Source organism: Xenia sp. Carnegie-2017, unplaced genomic scaffold (assembly GCF_021976095.1).
Source record: "Xenia sp. Carnegie-2017 unplaced genomic scaffold, XeniaSp_v1 HiC_scaffold_1, whole genome shotgun sequence".
NCBI classification, from domain to species: Eukaryota; Metazoa; Cnidaria; class Anthozoa; order Malacalcyonacea; family Xeniidae; genus Xenia; species Xenia sp. Carnegie-2017.
In genome coordinates, this window is record NW_025813402.1 from 745,012 (window position 1) to 765,102 (window position 20,091).

Sequence of the window (20,091 nt, forward strand, 5' to 3'; positions counted from 1 at the left end):
AAAATGGACGAGTTTGAGAAATATTTTTGAAAGAAATGGCCAATATGTATAAGGGTAATTTTTGCGCATTTATTAGTAATTTATATGGACGCCATGCGTGACCGCGCGCTCGGCCCAATGTTTTTGCACCCCCTGCAATATGGCTGCGATAACCTTGAAAAGGTCTATTTCGTAAGAGCACAATGGTTATAAAGACATTTAAAATAAACGACAAATTTCTTTATAGCAAACATGTTTCGGCATGCTTTATGCCATCTTCAGTGCGAAATGAATAAATATAGGAAGTTTACATGATAATATGTTGTAGTGATTAAATGAAGATATGATCTTCGCACTTTGCTGGACAATTTAAGCAATTGTCTCATAAACCTGAAAAATTCAGGTGACTCAACGGGATTCGAACCCATGACTTCTTACAAGTTGTAGTGATAAAGCGGAAATATCGACTAGTTATGAATAATTATTTACAGTTGAATGAGGTGTAATAAAATGTTTGTGTTAGGTTTTATTACAAAAAATTACAAAGAAAATGAAAAATATATGATAAGGTAGGAGTAGCTATTTACAGGTCAAAGATAGTGTTAAGATGTTGTATTTGTTTGTTGAGGTTAGGTTTACGCTTCTTGATATAAAGGGCTTCTTTGAGTTTAAGGGCGTAAGGAGTGTGAGCGGTGTCTAAGATACGGAAGCAGGATTGTGTATAATTGTTTTTGCAGTGTAGTGACGAGAGTAAGTGTCTGAATATGTGTGAGTTTTTGTCCGTAGTTGTGTGTTCTTTAATCCGTGTGGAAAGGTGGCGGGTGGTCATTTTAAAATCAAAAATCACTTTAGCTTCAAAGATCCTATTCCCACTCTTTTAAAATCCAACGTGGTTTATGAATTTTCTTGTGCTGGATGTAATTCCAGTTACATTGGGGAGAGACAAACGAAGTTATTGTTAAAAACAACGAAACGACAGTTTTAAATATCACAATTTTTATTAATTTGGTTGATATTTAATATCTGACAAATGGAGCCGTAGCTGCTTCGCAAACGTCAGTGTTTTTCACAATAAAAAAGGCTCGTTCTGTTGTTTATAGCTAAAACAAAATTTTGACGAAGCGACAACGACAACAAACTTCTTTGTGCCATTCCCTTACACGGTCAAACTTTGTACTCGTTGTCGTCGTACTCTTGCTAAAGCTCTCTACTAATTTGAATTGTACCAGTAATAATTATAACATTGCTAAAGCTATCATTGGCTAAAGCACTTTGTCTGACAAAATTGGACGAAATTACGCTTGTCGTTGTGGAAGGTTTCTTGCTAAAAGTTTGTTGCTTTTCGTTGTAGACTGTGTTTCTACGTTCATTAAATATGAAAATAAAGTTATTTATGTGCATTTGAAACAAGCAAATGTTGATGTTAAATGTGCAAACAATTATGTAATTTTGTGTTAAGATGGCTTTTGCTAATACGCAGTCGTCCTATTACATAGCACCATGACTTTCCTTCATAAACCTCACATATGCTCAGTACAACTAAAGTGTAATGTGCCAAATGGTACTTTCAAAACCATGGCAAAATTTATCAAAGTTTGAAACATCCCATTTAGAAGGCTGCTGTAAATACAAATCAATAGCAATCAGACAATACAAGAAAAATCACTATTTCCCCTGATTATAACTGAAGGTTGATTACTGTCATACAAAATGAAATAGTTTTATTTCACGAGTCTTTGAAATTGAACTATTACAAACATCGAGTTATTTCATGAAACATGAAGTCGAATTCAATGAAGCATGAATATTCCCAAGTATTAAATGATTCAGACAAATATTGTTGATAAAATTTAATAGAAAAGTATCCAGTATTTTGACACGACAAAAAAGTACGTTGCAGTGAGAAGCAACTACAACATATGCTTGACCGCCGTCTATGCAAGCATCTTTGCGAACTTTAACAAAGCCTATAGCACATTGAACATCAGCATTTGCTTCATTCTAATGCAACTAAATAACTTTATTTTCAGATTACATGGACGTAGATACGCTACCTTTAACAAAAAGCAACAAAATTTTAACTTGAAAGTTTACTTTGTCGTGATGTTGTTGACAAAACCTCCCGCATACGGCATAAGTAACCGGTAATTCTTCGTCAATGTATCGATCGACGTTGGGAGAAATTTGTGAGACACTGTGCAGTTATTTTCAATGAGCTTGCTCGTCAGCTTTTCGTTAGTGACTGATGACAGATTTTGCAATAATACTAAGTTTTACTAACCATCTCGTAAAATCCAAGTCGATACAATCTTTCAGTTTGTACTTCGACTTGACGCCGTTGGATGTTAAACAACGTCACCTTTTAGTTTAACGACGATATTACCGCTAAAATAAAGCAGTCTTTTCTAAAATTTTAGAGGCAGAATACTCCTGAGCGTCCGTACTTGATTTCTGAAAAGAAGTAGTGTCTTTAGTTGTCTCAACTGACTTTGAAAGGCGAAAAGAAACAGCAGAATATAGTTTTTGCATTGTTGTCCACAAATACAAAATTACGCTTACATGTCGTGCCACTTGAGACCACAAAACAATGAATTTGATTGCTTGTCACAGGCCAATAAGCTTCTTTTTTCGGTTTTCACGCCAGGTTTTTATTGGAGCGATTCTACACAATAAAACTGGTGTGAAGAATTAAATCCGATCATTCAGAAGCTGACTCTTCTTGCCCTTTGACATTTGACCTTTGTTACTATTTATATTAACATGTTACTATTGTTAGCATCGACCTTGATAGACCTTGTAATTTTGCCATTGAGTTCTATAAGACCTGGAGGGGAAACGTCAACAAAATTACTATAAATTATCAGCGCGCGGCCGCGTGGTCAAAAACATGGCGGATTTTGGTGGTCAAAGTCAGCGGAGAGACGCGGGCTCATGAAATAAAATTTTTGTCGCCCACCCTGATTTGACCACCACAATTGCGAGTATAGAAAATATCAAAACTTTTTATTTTCCTAACATAAACACTTTTTTAAAATTTATTTATTAAATTGCCAACTTCTGTGGTTTGCGGACGCTGAAATAGCGACAGAAAAGGAAACATTTCATGACTCCGGTAAGTAGTACAGTATTAGTTTTACTATTTTGTTTTTAACACGATACTTGAAGAGTGTTTCTACTACTAAGTTTTGATTTAAAGTTATTTTGGTCCAGTCTTGTTTGTTCTTCACTTAATCGCTCGCCAGACGTGTCGAAGCTGTCAATTTTTATCGAGTTTTGCATCCATCTTGTATCATGATCAAGGCATCAAGCTAAACTCTCCTGGTTTGAATTGAGTTTACCTCCCAAAAATGGGGCATAATTTGTTCATGTTTTTTTTGAAAAGATGAAAGTAGTGTGTTGAACAATGTGCTAAGATTTGTTTCTACCTTGAAATTTTTGTTCAACAGTAGCTTATGATTATGTCATTAATATGCATGAAAAATTAAACATATTATTGTCTCATCTCATCAAATCCATACTTGGTATGATTCCAGATGATCCACAAATTCACATCGGATGCATTGGTTACAATGAAGTTGAATGTAGAAGAAGCAAAAATAGATGGCAAAGAAATTCTTTGTGTCTTATGAAGAATTAGTAGAAATCAATAAAAAGAACTCTTTAAACAAATTGTAAACAAATTTAAATTTGCTCATGGTCAAGCAACCTAGTCAAAGAAGCAAAGTCTGTCTTCAACATGTGACCTTTCCAATTGTTTAGTTTCTTTGTACAAAATACTATTTTCGAGAAACTTGATTTTTAAGTCTTTCATTAATATTTTTTTACCAAGAGATAAAAGGAACTAATTCAAAGGCTTGATGTAAAATACAAAGATTTAACATGTTGTTTATCATTTAATTCCCAAATGTTAGTTTGTACATATAAATAATTAGTATTGGTAGCTGTAAGTTGTTTAAGCAAAACAGAAGAGTAGTAGTGCTTGAAGGGGTTAGCATTTTTGAAAAATTATATCTTGTTCATGACATATATTACACAATTCCAAAAAACTGTAAGTGATACACAATAATATCTATAAGAACTTGATAAATTTCTTCACCTACACTGTCAAATAACTATTTTGCCTTCATGCAGCAGTGTTTTTGTCAGAGAAAGCAATGCACTTTAGTTTCCAAGTTTGTAATTTCAATGGAAAATTAATGTAGTTCTGTTCAGTAATAGATCCAAGATTCTGCCAAACTGTTTACAAAATACAAATTACCAGGCAACAGTGTCATGGTGTTTTGAATTTTTTTCTTTTTTGTAGCTCTTCTAGTTCAACATACTTTCTTTATGAGTTTTCAGTAGATTTATCAGGTAATGACAATACACTTATGATACTTATCCATGGTAAATTTTTAGTTGACTTATGTCGTAGGACTGAAGCAAACATTTTATCGCTTCCTTAGGAGCATTTTTACGCAGATTTATCCATTTGAAGCAAGAAAAATAGTTGCACCAAACGGTTTACAAACAGTCAAACACACAAAAGCATGAAATAATGTATAAGTTTGACGAGATTGACAGGTCTAGTAAAGAATGCCGTTTGATTTTCACTTTTAAAAGGCTAAAATGTCATAAAATAACTTAAATGTTACATCCAAAATATGTGTTCCTCTACCGTCGATCTTCTTAATTTTGATGTGTGTCTGTACTGTGTTTTTCACGCAATGCTGAAACATTAATTTCACATGATATGCTGTCGGTATCGTAATTAATTTGTTTTTCTCACTTATTTCGTTCATACAAACAGTATTAGAAATCAGGAGGGAGTGAATATTGAAAAAAATTTTTAAAGTGGAAGTTTTGACCACCAAAATCCGCCATTACCGCCATGTTTTTGACCACGAGGCCCAGGCCCCTTTGCCCCTCCAGGTCTTATAGAGCTCAATGAGTTTTGCTGAGTCATGTGAACTTTGACCTCCACGCGATAGACTTTGTACATCACGCCATATACTTTCTACCGGATTTACGTAAATAAGCATATCAATTACAATATTATAAAAAGGACGTTCACCGTCACCGACAATCATTCGAAGCGATGGCAGCATTTGATAAAGACACTCATTTTGAAGACGAACAGTTACAACTACAATCTCTGATAGAGGCGACGATGCAAGACGAAGCATTTTCAACTAACGGCGGCGGTGACGACGTCGATGGAATATTACCGTTTCTTACACAAGACAATTTCAAGACGCCTGAGAAAGCGGTGTCGGTGCCGATAGAGATTGCAGATAAAGATGATATTTTAGAAGACCGTGGAAACTTCGCATGTTGGAACGGAATTCAATTTTCATGCGGTCGATGTTCATGCGGTCAACTTTGATGCGGTCTATGTTGATGCGGTCAATGTTGATGCGGTCTATGTTGATGCGGTTAATGTTGATGCGGTCAATGTTGATGCGGTCAATGTTGATGCGGTCTATGTTGATGCGGTCGATGTTGATGCGGTCAATGTTGATGCGGTTAATGTTGATGCGGTCGATGTTGATGCGGTCAATGTTGATGCGGTTAATGTTGATGCGGTCAATGTTGATGCAGTCAATTTTGATGCGGTTACTGTTGATGCTGTCAATGTTGATGCGGTAAATGTTGATGCGGTCAATGTTGATGCGGTCAATGTTGATGCGGTCAATGTTGATGCGGTCAACTTTGATGCGGTCAACTTTGATGCGGTCTTGATGCGGTCAATGTTGATGCGGTCAATTTTGATGCGGTCAACTTTGATGCGGTCAATTTTGATGCGGTCAATTTTGATGCGGTCAATTTTGATGCGGTCAATGTTGATGCAGTCAATGTTGATGTGGTCAATTTTGATGCGGTCAATGTTGATGCGGTCAATTTTGATGCGGTCAATTTTGATGCGGTCAATGTTGATGCAGTCAATGTTGATGTGGTCAACTTTGATGCGGTCAATTTTGATGCGGTCAATTTTGATGCGGTCAATATTGATGCGGTCAATATTGATGCGGTCAATGTTGATGCGGTCAATTTTGATGCGGTCAATTTTGATGCGGTAAATGTTGATGCGGTCAATGTTGATGCGGTCAATTTTGATGCGGTCAATGTTGATGCGGTCAATTTTGATGTGGTCACTGTTGATGCAGTTACTGTTGATGTGGTCAATGTTGATGCGGTCAATGTTGATGCGGTCAATGTTGATGCGGTTAATGTTGATGCGGTCGATGTTGATGCGGTCAATGTTGATGCGGTTAATGTTGATGCGGTCAATGTTGATGCAGTCAATTTTGATGCGGTTACTGTTGATGCTGTCAATGTTGATGCGGTAAATGTTGATGCGGTCAATGTTGATGCGGTCAATGTTGATGCGGTCAATGTTGATGCGGTCAATTTTGATGCGGTCAACTTTGATGCGGTCAACTTTGATGCGGTCTTGATGCGGTCAATGTTGATGCGGTCAATTTTGATGCGGTCAACTTTGATGCGGTCAATTTTGATGCGGTCAATTTTGATGCGGTCAATTTTGATGCGGTCAATGTTGATGCAGTCAATGTTGATGTGGTCAATTTTGATGCGGTCAATGTTGATGCGGTCAATGTTGATGCGGTCAATTTTGATGCGGTCAATTTTGATGCGGTCAATTTTGATGCGGTCAATTTTGATGCGGTAAATGTTGATGCGGTCAATGTTGATGCGGTCAATGTTGATGCGGTCAATTTCGATGCGGTCAATGTTGATGCGGTCAATTTTGATGTGGTCACTGTTGATGCAGTTACTGTTGATGTGGTCAATGTTGATGCGGTCAATGTTGATGCGGTCAATGTTGATGCGGTCAATTTTGATGCGGTCAATGTTGATGCGGTCAATGTTGATGCGGTCAATGTTGATGCGGTCAATGTTGATGCGGTCAATTTCGATGCGGTCAATGTTGATGCGGTCAATTTTGATGTGGTCACTGTTGATGCAGTTACTGTTGATGTGGTCAATGTTGATGCGGTCAATGTTGATGCGGTCAATGTTGATGCGGTCAATTTTGATGCGGTCAATGTTGATGCGGTCAATGTTGATGCGGTCAATTTTGATGCGGTCAACTTTGATGCGGTCAACTTTGATGCGGTCAACAATGATGCGGTCAACTTTGATGCGGTCAACTTTGATGCGGTCAATGTTTATGCGGTCAATGTTGATGTGGTCACTGTTGATGCGGTTACTGTTGATGTGGTCAATGTTGATGCGGTCAATGTTGATGCAGTCAATGTTGATGCGGTCAATTTTGATGCGGTCAATTTTGATGCGGTCAATGTTGATGCGGTCAATGTTGATGCAGTCAATGTTGATGCGGTCAATGTTGATGCGGTCAATGTTGATGCGGTCAATTTTGATGCTGTCAATGTTGATGCGGTCAATGTTGATGCGGTCAATTTGATGCTGTCAATGTTGATGCGGTCAATTTTGATGCGGTCAATTTTGATGCGGTCAATGTTGATGCGGTTAATGTTGATGCGGTCAATGTTGATGCGGTCAATGTTGATGATGCGTCAATGTTGATGCGGTCAATGTTGATGCGGTCAATGTTGATGCGGTCAATTTTGATGCGGTCAATTTTGATGCGGTCAATGTTGATGCGTCAATGTTGATGCGGTCAATGTTGATGTCAATGTTGATGCGGTCAATGATGTTTGATGCGGTCAATTTTGATGCGGTCAATGTTGATGCGGTCAATGTTGATGCGGTCAATTTGATGCGGTCAATTTGATGCGGTCAATTTGATGCGGTCAACTTTGATGCGGTCAATGTTGATGCGGTCAACTTGATGCGGTCAATGTTGATGCGGTCAATGTTGATGCGGTCAATGTTGATGCGGTCAATGTTGATGCGTTAATTTTGATGCGGTCAATTTTGATGCGGTCAATGTTGATGCGGTCAATGTTGATGCGGTCAATTTTGATGCGTCAATTTTGATGCGGTCAATGTTGATGCGGTCAATGTTGATGCGGTCAATTTTGATGCGGTCAACGGTCAACTTTGATGCGGTCAATGTTGATGCGGTCAATGTTGATGCGGTCAATGTTGATGCGGTCAATGTTGATGTCAATGTTGATGCGGTTGATGCGGTCAATGTTGATGCGGTCAATGTTGATGCGTCAATGTTGATGCGGTCAATGTTGATGCGGTCAATGTTGATGCGTCAATGTTGATGCGGTCAATGTTGATGGTCAATGTTGATGCGGATGCGTTGATGCGGTCAATGTTGATGCGGTCAATGTTGATGCGGTCAATGTTGATGCGGTCAATTTGATGCGGTCAATGTTGATGCGGTCAATGTTGATGTGGTCAATGTTGATGCGGTTGATGCGGTCAATGTTGATGCGGTCAATGTTGATGCGGTCAATGTTGATGTGGTCACTGTTGATGCGGTTACTGTTGATGTGGTCAATGTTGATGCGGTCAATGTTGATGCGGTCAATGTTGATGCGGTCAATTTTGATGCGGTCAATTTTGATGCAGTCAATGTTGATGCAGTCAACTTTGATGCGGTCAACTTTGATGCGGTCAATGATGATGCGGTCAATTTTGATGTGGTCAATTTTGATGCGGTCAATGTTGATGCGGTCAATGTTGATGCGGTCAATGTTGATGCGGTCAATTTTGATGCGGTCAACTTTGATGCGGTCAACTTTGATGCGGTCAATGTTGATGCGGTCAATGTTGATGCGGTCAATGTTGATGCGGTCAATGTTGATGCGGTCAATGTTGATGCGGTTACTGTTGATGCGGTTACTGTTGATGCGGTTAATGTTGATGCGGTCAATGTTGATGTGGTCAATGTTGATGCGGTCAATGTTGATGCGGTCAATGTTGATGTGGTCACTGTTGATGCGGTTACTGTTGATGTGGTCAATGTTGATGCGGTCAATGTTGATGCAGTCAATGTTGATGCGGTCAATTTGATGCGGTCAATTTTGATGCAGTCAATGTTGATGCAGTCAACTTTGATGCGGTCAACTTTGATGCGGTTAATGTTGATGCGGTCAATTTTGATGCGGTCAATTTTGATGCGGTCAATTTTGATGCGGTCAATTTTGATGCGGTCAATTTTGATGCGGTCAATGTTGATGCGGTCAATGTTGATGCGGTCAATGTTGATGCGGTCAATGTTGATGCGGTCAATGTTGATGCGGTCAATGTTGATGCGGTCAATTTTGATGCGGTCAATTTTGATGCGGTCAATGTTGATGCGGTCAATTTTGATGCGGTCAATGTTGATGTGGTCAATGTTGATGCGGTCAATGTTGATGCGGTTAATGTTGATGCGGTCAATGTTGATGCGGTCAATGTTGATGCGGTCAATGTTGATGCGGTCAATTTTGATGCGGTCAATTTTGATGCGGTCAATTTTGATGCGGTCAACTTTGATGCGGTCAACTTTGATGCGGTCAATGTTGATGCGGTCAACTTTGATGCGGTCAATGTTGATGCGGTCAATGTTGATGCGGTCAACTTTGATGGGGTCTATGTTGATGCGGTCAACTTTGATGCGGTCAATGTTGATGCGGTCAATTTTGATGCGGTCAATTTTGATGCCGAAAACTAATCACATTGCCGAACATCACCAAATCACAAAGGACAACATTTACTGGGACTCGGCATCATATTTTATTATTTTAGACAGAACTTTTATGACAGTGAACTTTCTAGAATAAAATCATATTTTATATCCATTGGACAGAACTTTAGAGGTACTTGACCTTTGACCTTTCTTACTATTTATAGTAACATGTTACTATTATTAGCATCGACCTTGAGCGACCTTGTAATTTTGCTGAGTCATGTGGACTTTGACCTCCACGTGATAGCACGTGATGGAATTTGCACATCACGCCATATACTTTCTACCGGATTTACGTAAATAAGCATATCAATTACAATATTATAAAAGGACGTTCACCGTCACTGACAATCATTCGAAGCGATGGCAGCATTTGATGAAGACACTCATTTTTAAGACGAACAATTACAACTACAATCTCTGATAGAGGCGGCGATGCAAGACGAAGCATTTCCAACTAACGGCGGAAGTGACGACGTCGATGGAGCAGAAAGTCAGACTGAATATTTAATATTTTTACTCGTACTTTTTTATTGGAATTTTCTTATTGAATTGTATGATTTAAATCTTCCTTCAATTCCTTATAAATTATAAATATCTATAATTTGTACAAGTGTGCCGTGAACATAATGATAATTGAAATATTAACTAATTAGAACAAATCTACTTTTCGATGTCGTATTTTCTATTTGTGAAAAAGCATATTTTTATTGCCTCTTATTGCGCTCTTATGCCTCATTTACATAAAAATCCAAAATGTTTTCAAGACGTGAAAAGAATTGTTGTCATATTCCAGGGTCATAGGTCGGAAAACTGATTACGTCACAAACCATTTTCACGACAGAAATCGAATAATAATCGGCGAATACCGATAGTTTCCACCGGATGTTTTGCTAGAATCAGTAAAGTCAGTCATGGCTTTGTTATTGTGAAATTGAGGGTCAGTGTTTATTTGTTGCTTTTATTGCATTCAAAGCTACAAATTTTCGATAATGACTTCACGAAAGCGTTGCTACAATGGATTATGACAGTGAACTTTCTAGAATAAAATCATATTTTATATCTATTGGACAGAACTTTTATGACAGTGAACTTTCTAGAATAAAATCATATTTATATCCATTAGACAGAACTTTTATGACAGTGAACTTTCTAGAATAAAATCATATTTTAAATCCATTGGACAGAACTTTTATGACAGTGAACTTTCTAAAATAAAATCATATTTTATATCCATTGGACAGAACTTCAGAGGTACTTGACCTTTGACCTTTCTTACTATTTATAATAACATGTTACTATTATTAGCATCGACCTTGAGAGACCTTGTAATTTTGCTGAGTCATGTTGACTTTGACCTCCACGTGATAGCACGTGATGGACTTTGTACATCACGCCATATACTTTCTACCGGATTTACGTAAATAAGCATATCAATTACAATATTATAAAAGGACGTTCACCGTCACTGACAATCATTCGAAGCTATGGCAGCATTTGATGAAGACACTCATTTTTAAGACGAACAGTCACAACTACAATCTCTATAGAGGCGGCGATGCAAGACGAAGCATTTTCAACTAACGGCGGCGGTGACGACGTCGATGGAATATTACCGTTTCTTACACAAGCACTTTGTTGGGCCCGGTTCAAACGTCGCATTTTACATGCGCCGAATCAAATCTGAGTTTCAGTCGACTAAAATAGTTTTATGCATAGTTTGATTCAGACGTCGAATTTAACAGTCGCATTTATTATAGTTATGCTTCCACTTTTTCATAGTTTATTCATTTTCTTGTACTAATTTCCTAAAATGGCGAACAGAAAAATGTTGAGTTTATGCATTTCAAATATGATTCGTGTTAATAGGAAAAGACGAATATTGATACATGTTACAGCAAATAAACTATTAGAAACGAGACGGCAGCTTCTGCAAATTTCCCATGTTTTTCTACCGTTAATTGCTCAAACAAAAGCCTTCATACGTAGCCCTCCTTATCGATCATGTCGAAGACAAGATAGAAATTCCGGCTGGTGGAAGAAAGTTTGGAGTATTTATTCTGATCTTCGATTCAAAAAAACATTTCGTGTATCTCGAGGAAACTTTCCTTGTACATATAAATTTTTTGCACTTTAAACAAGTGTATTTTGTTAAACTTGTGCACGAAATACTCGCCGTCGCCATGTTTTTACAACTTTGCGCATGGCATTTAGCATGGAAATAATTGATTTTTGCTTAGAAATATCTTAAAATAAATTATGCATTTAATTATGCGTTTAATTATGCATTAACATGTTACTATTATTAGCATCGACCTTTAGAGACCTTGTAATTTTGCTGAGTCATGTTGACTTTGACCTCCACGTGATAGCACGTGATGGACTTTGTACATCACGCCATATACTTTCTACCGGATTTACGTAAATAAGCATATCAATTACAATATTATAAAAGGACGTTCACCGTCACTGACAATCATTCGAAGCTATGGCAGCATTTGATGAAGACACTCATTTTTAAGACGAACAGTCACAACTACAATCTCTGATAGAGGCGGCGATGCAAGACGAAGCATTTTCAACTAACGGCGGCGGTGACGACGTCGATGGAATATTACCGTTTCTTACACAAGCACTTTGTTGGGCCCGGTTCAAACGTCGCATTTTACATGCGCCGAATCAAATCTGAGTTTCAGTCGACTAAAATAGTTTTATGCGTAGTTTGATTCAGACGTCGAATTTAATAGTCGCATTTATTATAGTTATGCTTCCACTTTTTCATAGTTTATTCATTTTCTTGTACTAATTTCCTAAAATGGCGAACAGAAAAATGTTGAGTTTATGCATTTCAAATATGATTCGTGTTAATAGGAAAAGACGAATATTGATACATGTTACAGCAAATAAACTATTAGAAACGAGACGGCAGCTTCTGCAAATTTCCCATGTTTTTCTACCGTTAATTGCTCAAACAAAAGCCTTCATACGTAGCCCTCCTTATCGATCATGTCGAAGACAAGATAGAAATTCCGGCTGGTGGAAGAAAGTTTGGAGTATTTATTCTGATCTTCGATTCAAAAAAACATTTCGTGTATCTCGAGGAAACTTTCCTTGTACATATAAATTTTTTGCACTTTAAACAAGTGTATTTTGTTAAACTTGTGCACGAAATACTCGCCGCCGCCATGTTTTTACAACTTTGCGCATGGCATTTAGCATGGAAACAATTGATTTTTGCTTAGAAATATCTTAAAATAAATTATGCATTTAATTCGGCTCATGTAAAATGCGACGTTTGAGGCCCAGTTCAAACGTCGCATTTTACATGAGCCGAATCAAATGCGAGAATTATGTGCATGTAAAATGCGACGTTTGAATCAATTAAATTCGACGGATTTTAATTTAATGCGACTTTAGATATTTTAAGATATTTCTAAGCAAAAATCAATTATTTCCATGCTAAATGCCATGCGCAAAGTTGTAAAAACATGGCGACGGCGAGTATTTCGTGTACAAGTTTAACAAAATACACTTGTTTAAAGTGCAATAAATTTATATGTACAAGGAAAGTTTCCTCGAGATACACGAAATGTTTTTGAATCGAAGATCAGAATAAATACTCCAAACTTTCTTCCACCAGCCGGAATTTCTATCTTGTCTTCGACATGATCGATAAGGAGGGCTACGTATGAAGGCTTTGTTTGAGCAATTAACGGTAGAAAACATGGGAAATTTGCAGAAGCTGCCGTCTCGTTTCTAATAGTTTATTTGCTGTAACATGTATCAATATTCGTCTTTTCCTATTAACACGAATCATATTTGAAATGCATAAACTCAACATTTTCTGTTCGCCATTTTAGGAAATTAGTACAAGAAAATGAATAAACTATGAAAAAGTGGAAGCATAACTATAATAAATGCGACTGTTAAATTCGACGTCTGAATCAAACTACGCATAAAACTATTTTAGTCGACTGAAACTCAGATTTGATTCGCATGTAAAATGCGACGTTTGAACCGGGCCTAAAGTCGCATTAAATTAAAATCCGTCGAATTTAATTGATTCAAACGTCGCATTTTACATGCACATAATTCTCGCATTTGATTCGGCGCATGTAAAATGCGACGTTTGAACTAGGCCTTAATATTTATAAAGTAAATGGTTTGAACCCGGGAGTATCGTTATATGTTTGTAAATGATGATCGTCCAGGTTAATAAAGTCCTGAGAAGGACTGTTTTTGATGTTGTTGACTGACGTTTCGACAACCTTAGCGGTAGTCATCTTCAGAGTCAAATGAGGAGTAAACGTCAGGTTAGCCGTATTTGTAGTCTGGTTCTTACGTCATTGTATTGTGTGTACAGGAAATGTGCAGGAAATGTGTATTGTCATTGTGGATTAGTGTGAAGTGAAATATTTTATTTTTAGTTGTGATGTGTGATTTGGGTGTGACGTTTTTAGTTGTAGTGTGTGGGTGTCAATTGTGTATTGTCATTGTGAATTAGTTTGAAGTGTAATGTTTTTAGTTGATCTTTTGTTTGTATTGTGAATAAGTCGTTTGTAAGGTGCCGGTAATTGCTGTGATCTGTTCAGGGGGGTTTGTTCCAAGTTGGTATACCAACTTTCTAATGTAAGCCGTTGTCTATAGTCAGTACTGTAAGTGATGCATTTTGCCGAGTCCCAGTCAATGTTGTGCTTTGTGATTCGGTGATGTTCGGCAATGTGATTAGTTTTGTCTTGTTTCTTAGTAGCTCGTTTGTGCTCAGTAAGTCTTATGTTTAAGTTCCTGCCAGTTTCCCCGATATAGGAGGCGTGGCAGTCGGAGCAGTTTATTTTGTAAACTGCACCTTGTCGTTCGTTGGGTTGTTCTTTGTCCTTTATGTTCGTTAGTACTTGTCGTAATGTTGTGATTGGTTTATGTGCGACACGTATGTTGTATGGTCGTAAGATACGCGAGATAGTCTCAGACGTACCTTTGATGTAAGGTATCGTTGCTGTTGTCACTGAGTTGTTCGTTTGTTGGGTTCGTTGGGTTTGTAAGTGTTGCGTTTGATAAAGTCTGAGTTATAGTTGTTTTGTCAAAACACGTTTGAGATAGTTGTTTTCGTTTTGTAGAGCGTCCGGTGAATCACATATGATTTGTGCACGTCTTGTTAATGTTCTGATTGTGGTGGCTTTGTGTGATGTAGGGTTGTAAGATGATTGGTCTAGTAGTCGGTCAGTATGTGTTGGCTTGCGATAAACTGTTGTTCCTAGTTTTTGATTGTCATGTTTTACCAAACAGTCGAGAAAAGGAAGAGTTCCGTTTTCTTCGACATCTTTGGTAAATTGTATGTGGCTGTTCTGTTTGTTGATGTGATTATGGAAGTCATCAATCTCGTCTGCATGTAGTGCTGTGATTGTGTCATCTACGTAGCGAAACCAAAAAGGTAGTGCATGTTTCTAAGTCATGAGTGCCCGTTCCTCTATAGATTGCATTACAATTTCAGCAACTACAACAGAAACGGGCGAGCCCATTGCTGTCCCTTGTAATTGTTTGTAGTGTGTTCCTTTGTATTGGAAGTAAGTCGAGGTGAGGCAGAGCTCTAGTAACTCCATAATGTCTTCTGTCGGTAATGGCAGTACGTCCGTGGTGTTTGTAATGAGGGTTTTTGTACAAGTAAGTGCCAGATTAAGTGGAATACTGGCGTATCTTACGACCATACAACATACGTGTCGCACATAAACCAATCACAGCATTACGACAAGTACTAACGAACATAAAGGACAAAGAACAACCCAACGAACGACAAGGTGCAGTTTACAAAATAAACTGCTCCGACTGCCACGCCTCCTATATCGGGGAAACTGGCAGGAACTTAAGCATAAGACTTACTGAGCACAAACGAGCTACTAAGAAACAAGACAAAACTAATCACATTGCCGAACATCACCGAATCACAAAGCACAACATTGACTGGGACTCGGCAAAATGCATCACTTACAGTACTGACTATAGACAACGGCTTACATTAGAAAGTTGGTATACCAACTTGGAACAAACCCCCCTGAACAGATCACAGCAATTACCGGCACCTTACAAACGACTTATTCACAATACAAACAAAAGATCAACTAAAAACATTACACTTCAAACTAATTCACAATGACAATACACAATTGACACCCACACACTACAACTAAAAACGTCACACCCAAATCACACATCACAACTAAAAATAAAATATTTCACTTCACACTAATCCACAATGACAATACACATTTCCTGCACATTTCCTGTACACACAATACAATGACGTAAGAACCAGACTACAAATACGGCTAACCTGACGTTTACTCCTCATTTGACTCTGAAGATGACTACCGCTAAGGTTGTCGAAACGTCAGTCAACAACCTTAATATTTATATTAAGAATTCGCTTCCCGCCACTTCCCGTCACTTCCCGTTATCCTGCCCGGTATATTTGATGAAACATTATTATGCATGATACATGTCTCGTAACTTTGGCTTTGGAAATCCTACTTCAGATGATCACAAATTATATAACACACATATGTCTATAGCAATAACGCTAAATCACTAAAATGTTTTTGTGTATACTTTATATACTTGTATTTTTTTTTACTTCATCAATAAGTCCCGACTGACCTAAATACCCACTTAGACACAGAAAGGATGAAGTACGTATTTATAAAACAGAAAGATGAATTATCCACAAATATAAAGAATGAACAAAAAATCACATTTATGCTATAAATTGACCTGAGTATACTTACTTCGCTCTAGTCACTCACTGCAGTCGTTGCCAACCAGTAGTGTCGTTGTTTCATTTGTGAAAGACAAGTTTCAACGGTCATTTGGACGACCAGCTTAGAAGTACAAGTCCCTCATGCACAGAGAAACAATCTTACAAAAGAAAAGACAAAACAAGCGGTGACGTCATCGCAGGTGCTGACGTCAGAACTATTGGCGTTAGAGAAGATGTTTACGGTGCTTCAAATGATAAAGTGCTAACATTAAATGTCTCGGGTAACAGTAACATAGGGAAAGGATTTGATGAAGAAGAAAAATCCAAGAATGAACATTCAGATGACTTTGTTGAGCTTAAAAATGATGAATTGGTAAAGAAAAGAAACGATGGAGATTGTTTCTTGCATAATAGAACAAGCTCCATGGATTCTTTGCAATAAAATTCAGTGGAAAGCGATCGAAAAATCAATGATAATGACGATAACGGGAAGGCCTTGCTTTCATCAAAAACAGCCATGGACAAGTTTAAAGACTTCTTGGTCGACACTAAAGGCGAAAGTTTGCTTCTGCTTTGGCTGCAAATTGAGTATTGGAAACATATTAAAAATAGCGAAGAAAGAAAAAGGTAAACATCGTTTGAAGCAGAGATAATGTGTAAAAGTGAGAGTATATCGTGTGAAACAGAGGGAGTACTGTGTGAAACAAGGAAATATCGTGTGAAACGGAGGAGTACTGTGTGAAACAGGGAAAATATCGTGTGAAACGGAGGGAGTACTGTGTGAAACAGGGAAAATTCGTGTGAAACAGAAAAATTTTGCATGAAACTCTGTCGTACATTTATAACCGGGTATTTGAGCTGCACATGCGCATTTTTCTTGCTCATCTGTAGATATGTTCTGGAAATGAAACAACAATATGGTTCGCCATTGGAGTTACCACGTAAGATAAAGAAAGACATGTTATCAGGATTAGCTGAAGATATGAATGAAGCACAGAAAATCGTTGAAGAACCATTGTTAAACTATTGGTAATTCATTTTTATAATGTATAGTGAACATTTGGGGAACTGAAAACAAATACTAGATAGATTTTCTGAAAGTTTCAGTCATCCTTGAGCTCGCTTGCATTAAAAAAGTTCTCGCCTAGCATTTTTAGCTTTCCCAAATATTAACTCTGAACATTCTTTTTGTTCGATAGGTGTGAAAGGTTCATGTTGCATGAAGTAAATATTTCGAAAAAAGTTCATTCATCTTCAAAAATGTCCCCATCAATACACATTTGTACACCAATACATATTTCACCATATCCCACCAACGCTCAATTCATTCCTAGACCACATCCATACAACACACCACAATCCCTCTACGATCAATACATCCTTAGACAAAACTCATACAACACACCACAATCCTCAACGCTCAATACATCCACAGACCACACTCCTACAAAACACCACAATCCCTCAACGCTCAATACATCCCTAGACCACATTCATACAACACACCACAATCCCGTATAGTTAGTTATTCCAGCAGTAGTTCACATTGGGAAAGCAACATATCATTACAACACGTGAGTCGCACATGCAACAAATGGAAACCGACGCACCTGAGATCAAAGTCAGCACGTGGACGCAAAGTGACGACGCCTTATCACACGAACGCTGGGAAGCGACAGCTTGAGGTGACGGATGATGTGATTTCTACAGTTGTGTTGCATCAAGAGATAATTTATTGCAGAAACGTCCTAAATTTTTATTCAGATATACGCAACGCCAGAGATGGAAAATTCGGATTTCAAAAACGACCAATCAGCGCGTTTCCAAGATGTTCTGACGTGGAATATTTTTCACCAATCAGACTTGTCATTGCTCCAAGAATCGCGCCCAGTTTGAGTACAGTCTTGGAACAAAGGTAATCACTCTTTGATTGGCTTATTCAAACATTTAATGAATCATTCTTCCCATCTGACGCTTATCTCGGTCATTCTAACCCCCCCCCCGTCACCAAATGTCAGTTTTAATGTTTCATAAATGATCAAATTGACTCAGGATTTGGAATATTCACTATATGATTTCTTCAAAAAATGGTATGACTTCATGGACGATGCACGTGGACAGCAGTCACGTGATACAGTCGAGGAGGACGAAACCTATGACGTAGAGTGGTCGCTCGTGATAGTTTGGAGTACCAGACCGAATCTGGAAGTTTCCTGAAAGATTTCGTATCAAAAGAAAGCAACGAAGTAAATTATACTCTCTTTTTTCATGTTTTAACATTTTAATCCTTTAAGTAAATGGTTTGAACCCGGGAGTATCGTTACATGTTTGTAAATATAGATCGTCCAGGTTGGTATAGTCTTGAGAAGGACTTGTTGTTGTTGACTGACGTTTCGACAACCTTAGCGGTAGTCATCTTCAGAGTCAAATGAGGAGTAAACGTCAGGTTAGCCGTAATTGTTATCTGGTTCTTACGTCATTGCATTGTGTGTACAGGAAATGTGTGGGTGTCAATTGTGTATTGTCGTTGAGAATTAGTGTGAAGTGTAATGTTTTTAGTTGTGATGTGTGATTTAGGTGCGATTTTTTTAGTTGTAATGTGTGGGTGTCAATTGTGTATTGTCATTGTGAATTAGTGTGAAGTGTAATGTTTTTAGTTGTGATGTGTGATTTAGGTGTGATGTTTTTAGTTGTAATGTGTAGGTGTCAATTGTGTATTGTAATGTTTTTAGTTGATCGTTTGTTTGTATTGTGAATAAGTCGTTTGTAAGGTGCCGGTAATTGCTGTGATCTGTTCAGGGGGGTTTGTTCCAAGTTGGTATCCACGTTTTAATCCTTCTTTCAAAAGTCGATTTTCTTGCAGTCTATAATATCTTGTTTTGATTTTTGAACAGGATCTTTTCCTATGATTCTTGTCTTCAGGGTTATGATTAATTTTCTCTTACTTTTTCAATTTTGTCCGTTTAGTTCTGGTCCAACTGCCTGTCTTTCTGGTAAGCGACGCGAGACTATTCCGCTTGTTTCGAAAGTGGTCCCTTCTGTTCTGAAACTGTGATTTTCAAGGCCAAGGTGAAGATTTTTAACATCTTTAGAAAGCTTTGTTAGCTTTAACGTTTTCAAAGTTCAAACTCTAAATTGATGTTTAAATAAAAGTAGGCTAGATTGTGAACTGTGAATGTGTTTGGGGAATTTTGGGGATATAAATTATGAACTGTGAATTTGTTTGGGGATTTTGGGGAGTGTTAAATGTGAACTATGAACGTGTTTGGGGATTATGGAGATATAAAATGTGAACTGTGAATGTGTTTGGGGATTTTGGAGGATATAAAATGTGAACTGTGAATGTGTTTGGGGATTTTGGGGATACAAATGTGAACTGTGAATGTGTTTGGGGATTTTGGAGGATATAAAATGTGAACTGTGAATGTGTTTGGGGATTTTGGAGGATATAAAATGTGAACTGTGAATGTGTTTGTGGATTTTGGGGGATACAAATGTGAACTGTGAATGTGTTGAAGGATTTTGGAGGTATAAATTGTACACTGTGAATGTTTTATGGGATTTTAGGGGATATAGAATGTGAACTGGGAATATTTTTGGGGATTTTGATTGATATAACAGGTTTGTTATTTTGTATGAAGATATGATGAGCCTAATTTCATTATATTTTAGTGGATATACGAAAGATTCTTAGCTCCAGGGAGCGTCTGTGATATCAACGTTTCGTCCAACGTCAGAGAAAATATAAAGAAAC

General features: G+C 37.7%; 1 protein-coding gene across 2 annotated transcripts; it reads left to right on the forward strand.

The window, feature by feature from the left end:
• The first annotated feature begins 9,515 nt into the window (after window positions 1-9,515).
• Window positions 9,516-20,082, forward strand: LOC124440820 (regulator of G-protein signaling 22-like). Of its 2 annotated transcripts, XR_006946774.1 has the most exons (7): window positions 9,516-10,843; window positions 16,376-16,964; window positions 17,229-17,366; window positions 17,537-18,252; window positions 18,390-18,583; window positions 19,305-19,406; window positions 20,010-20,082. XR_006946774.1 is itself a non-coding variant. In XM_046991264.1 (4 exons), the coding sequence occupies exons 2-4, from the start codon at window positions 16,855-16,857 to the stop codon at window positions 17,856-17,858; spliced, it is 570 nt and encodes a 189-aa protein (XP_046847220.1). In that variant the 5' UTR covers window positions 9,517-10,843; window positions 16,376-16,854; the 3' UTR covers window positions 17,859-18,417. The 2 variants fall into 2 exon arrangements, 1 of the variants encoding a protein (XP_046847220.1); XM_046991264.1 differs by lacking the exons at window positions 19,305-19,406; window positions 20,010-20,082 and having other exon boundaries at window positions 9,517-10,843; window positions 17,537-18,417.
• Window positions 20,083-20,091: the final 9 nt, after the last annotated feature.

Bases quoted from the DNA above. Each gene is read 5' to 3' on its own strand.
- LOC124440820 (XM_046991264.1), top strand. From the start codon at position 16,855: ATGGACAAGTTTAAAGACTTCTTGGTCGACACTAAAGGCGAAAGTTTG. The intron at 16,965-17,228 runs GTAAACATCGTT...GCTCATCTGTAG, and splicing joins AATAGCGAAGAAAGAAAAAG to ATATGTTCTGGAAATGAAAC. The intron at 17,367-17,536 runs GTAATTCATTTT...TTTGTTCGATAG, and splicing joins GAACCATTGTTAAACTATTG to GTGTGAAAGGTTCATGTTGC.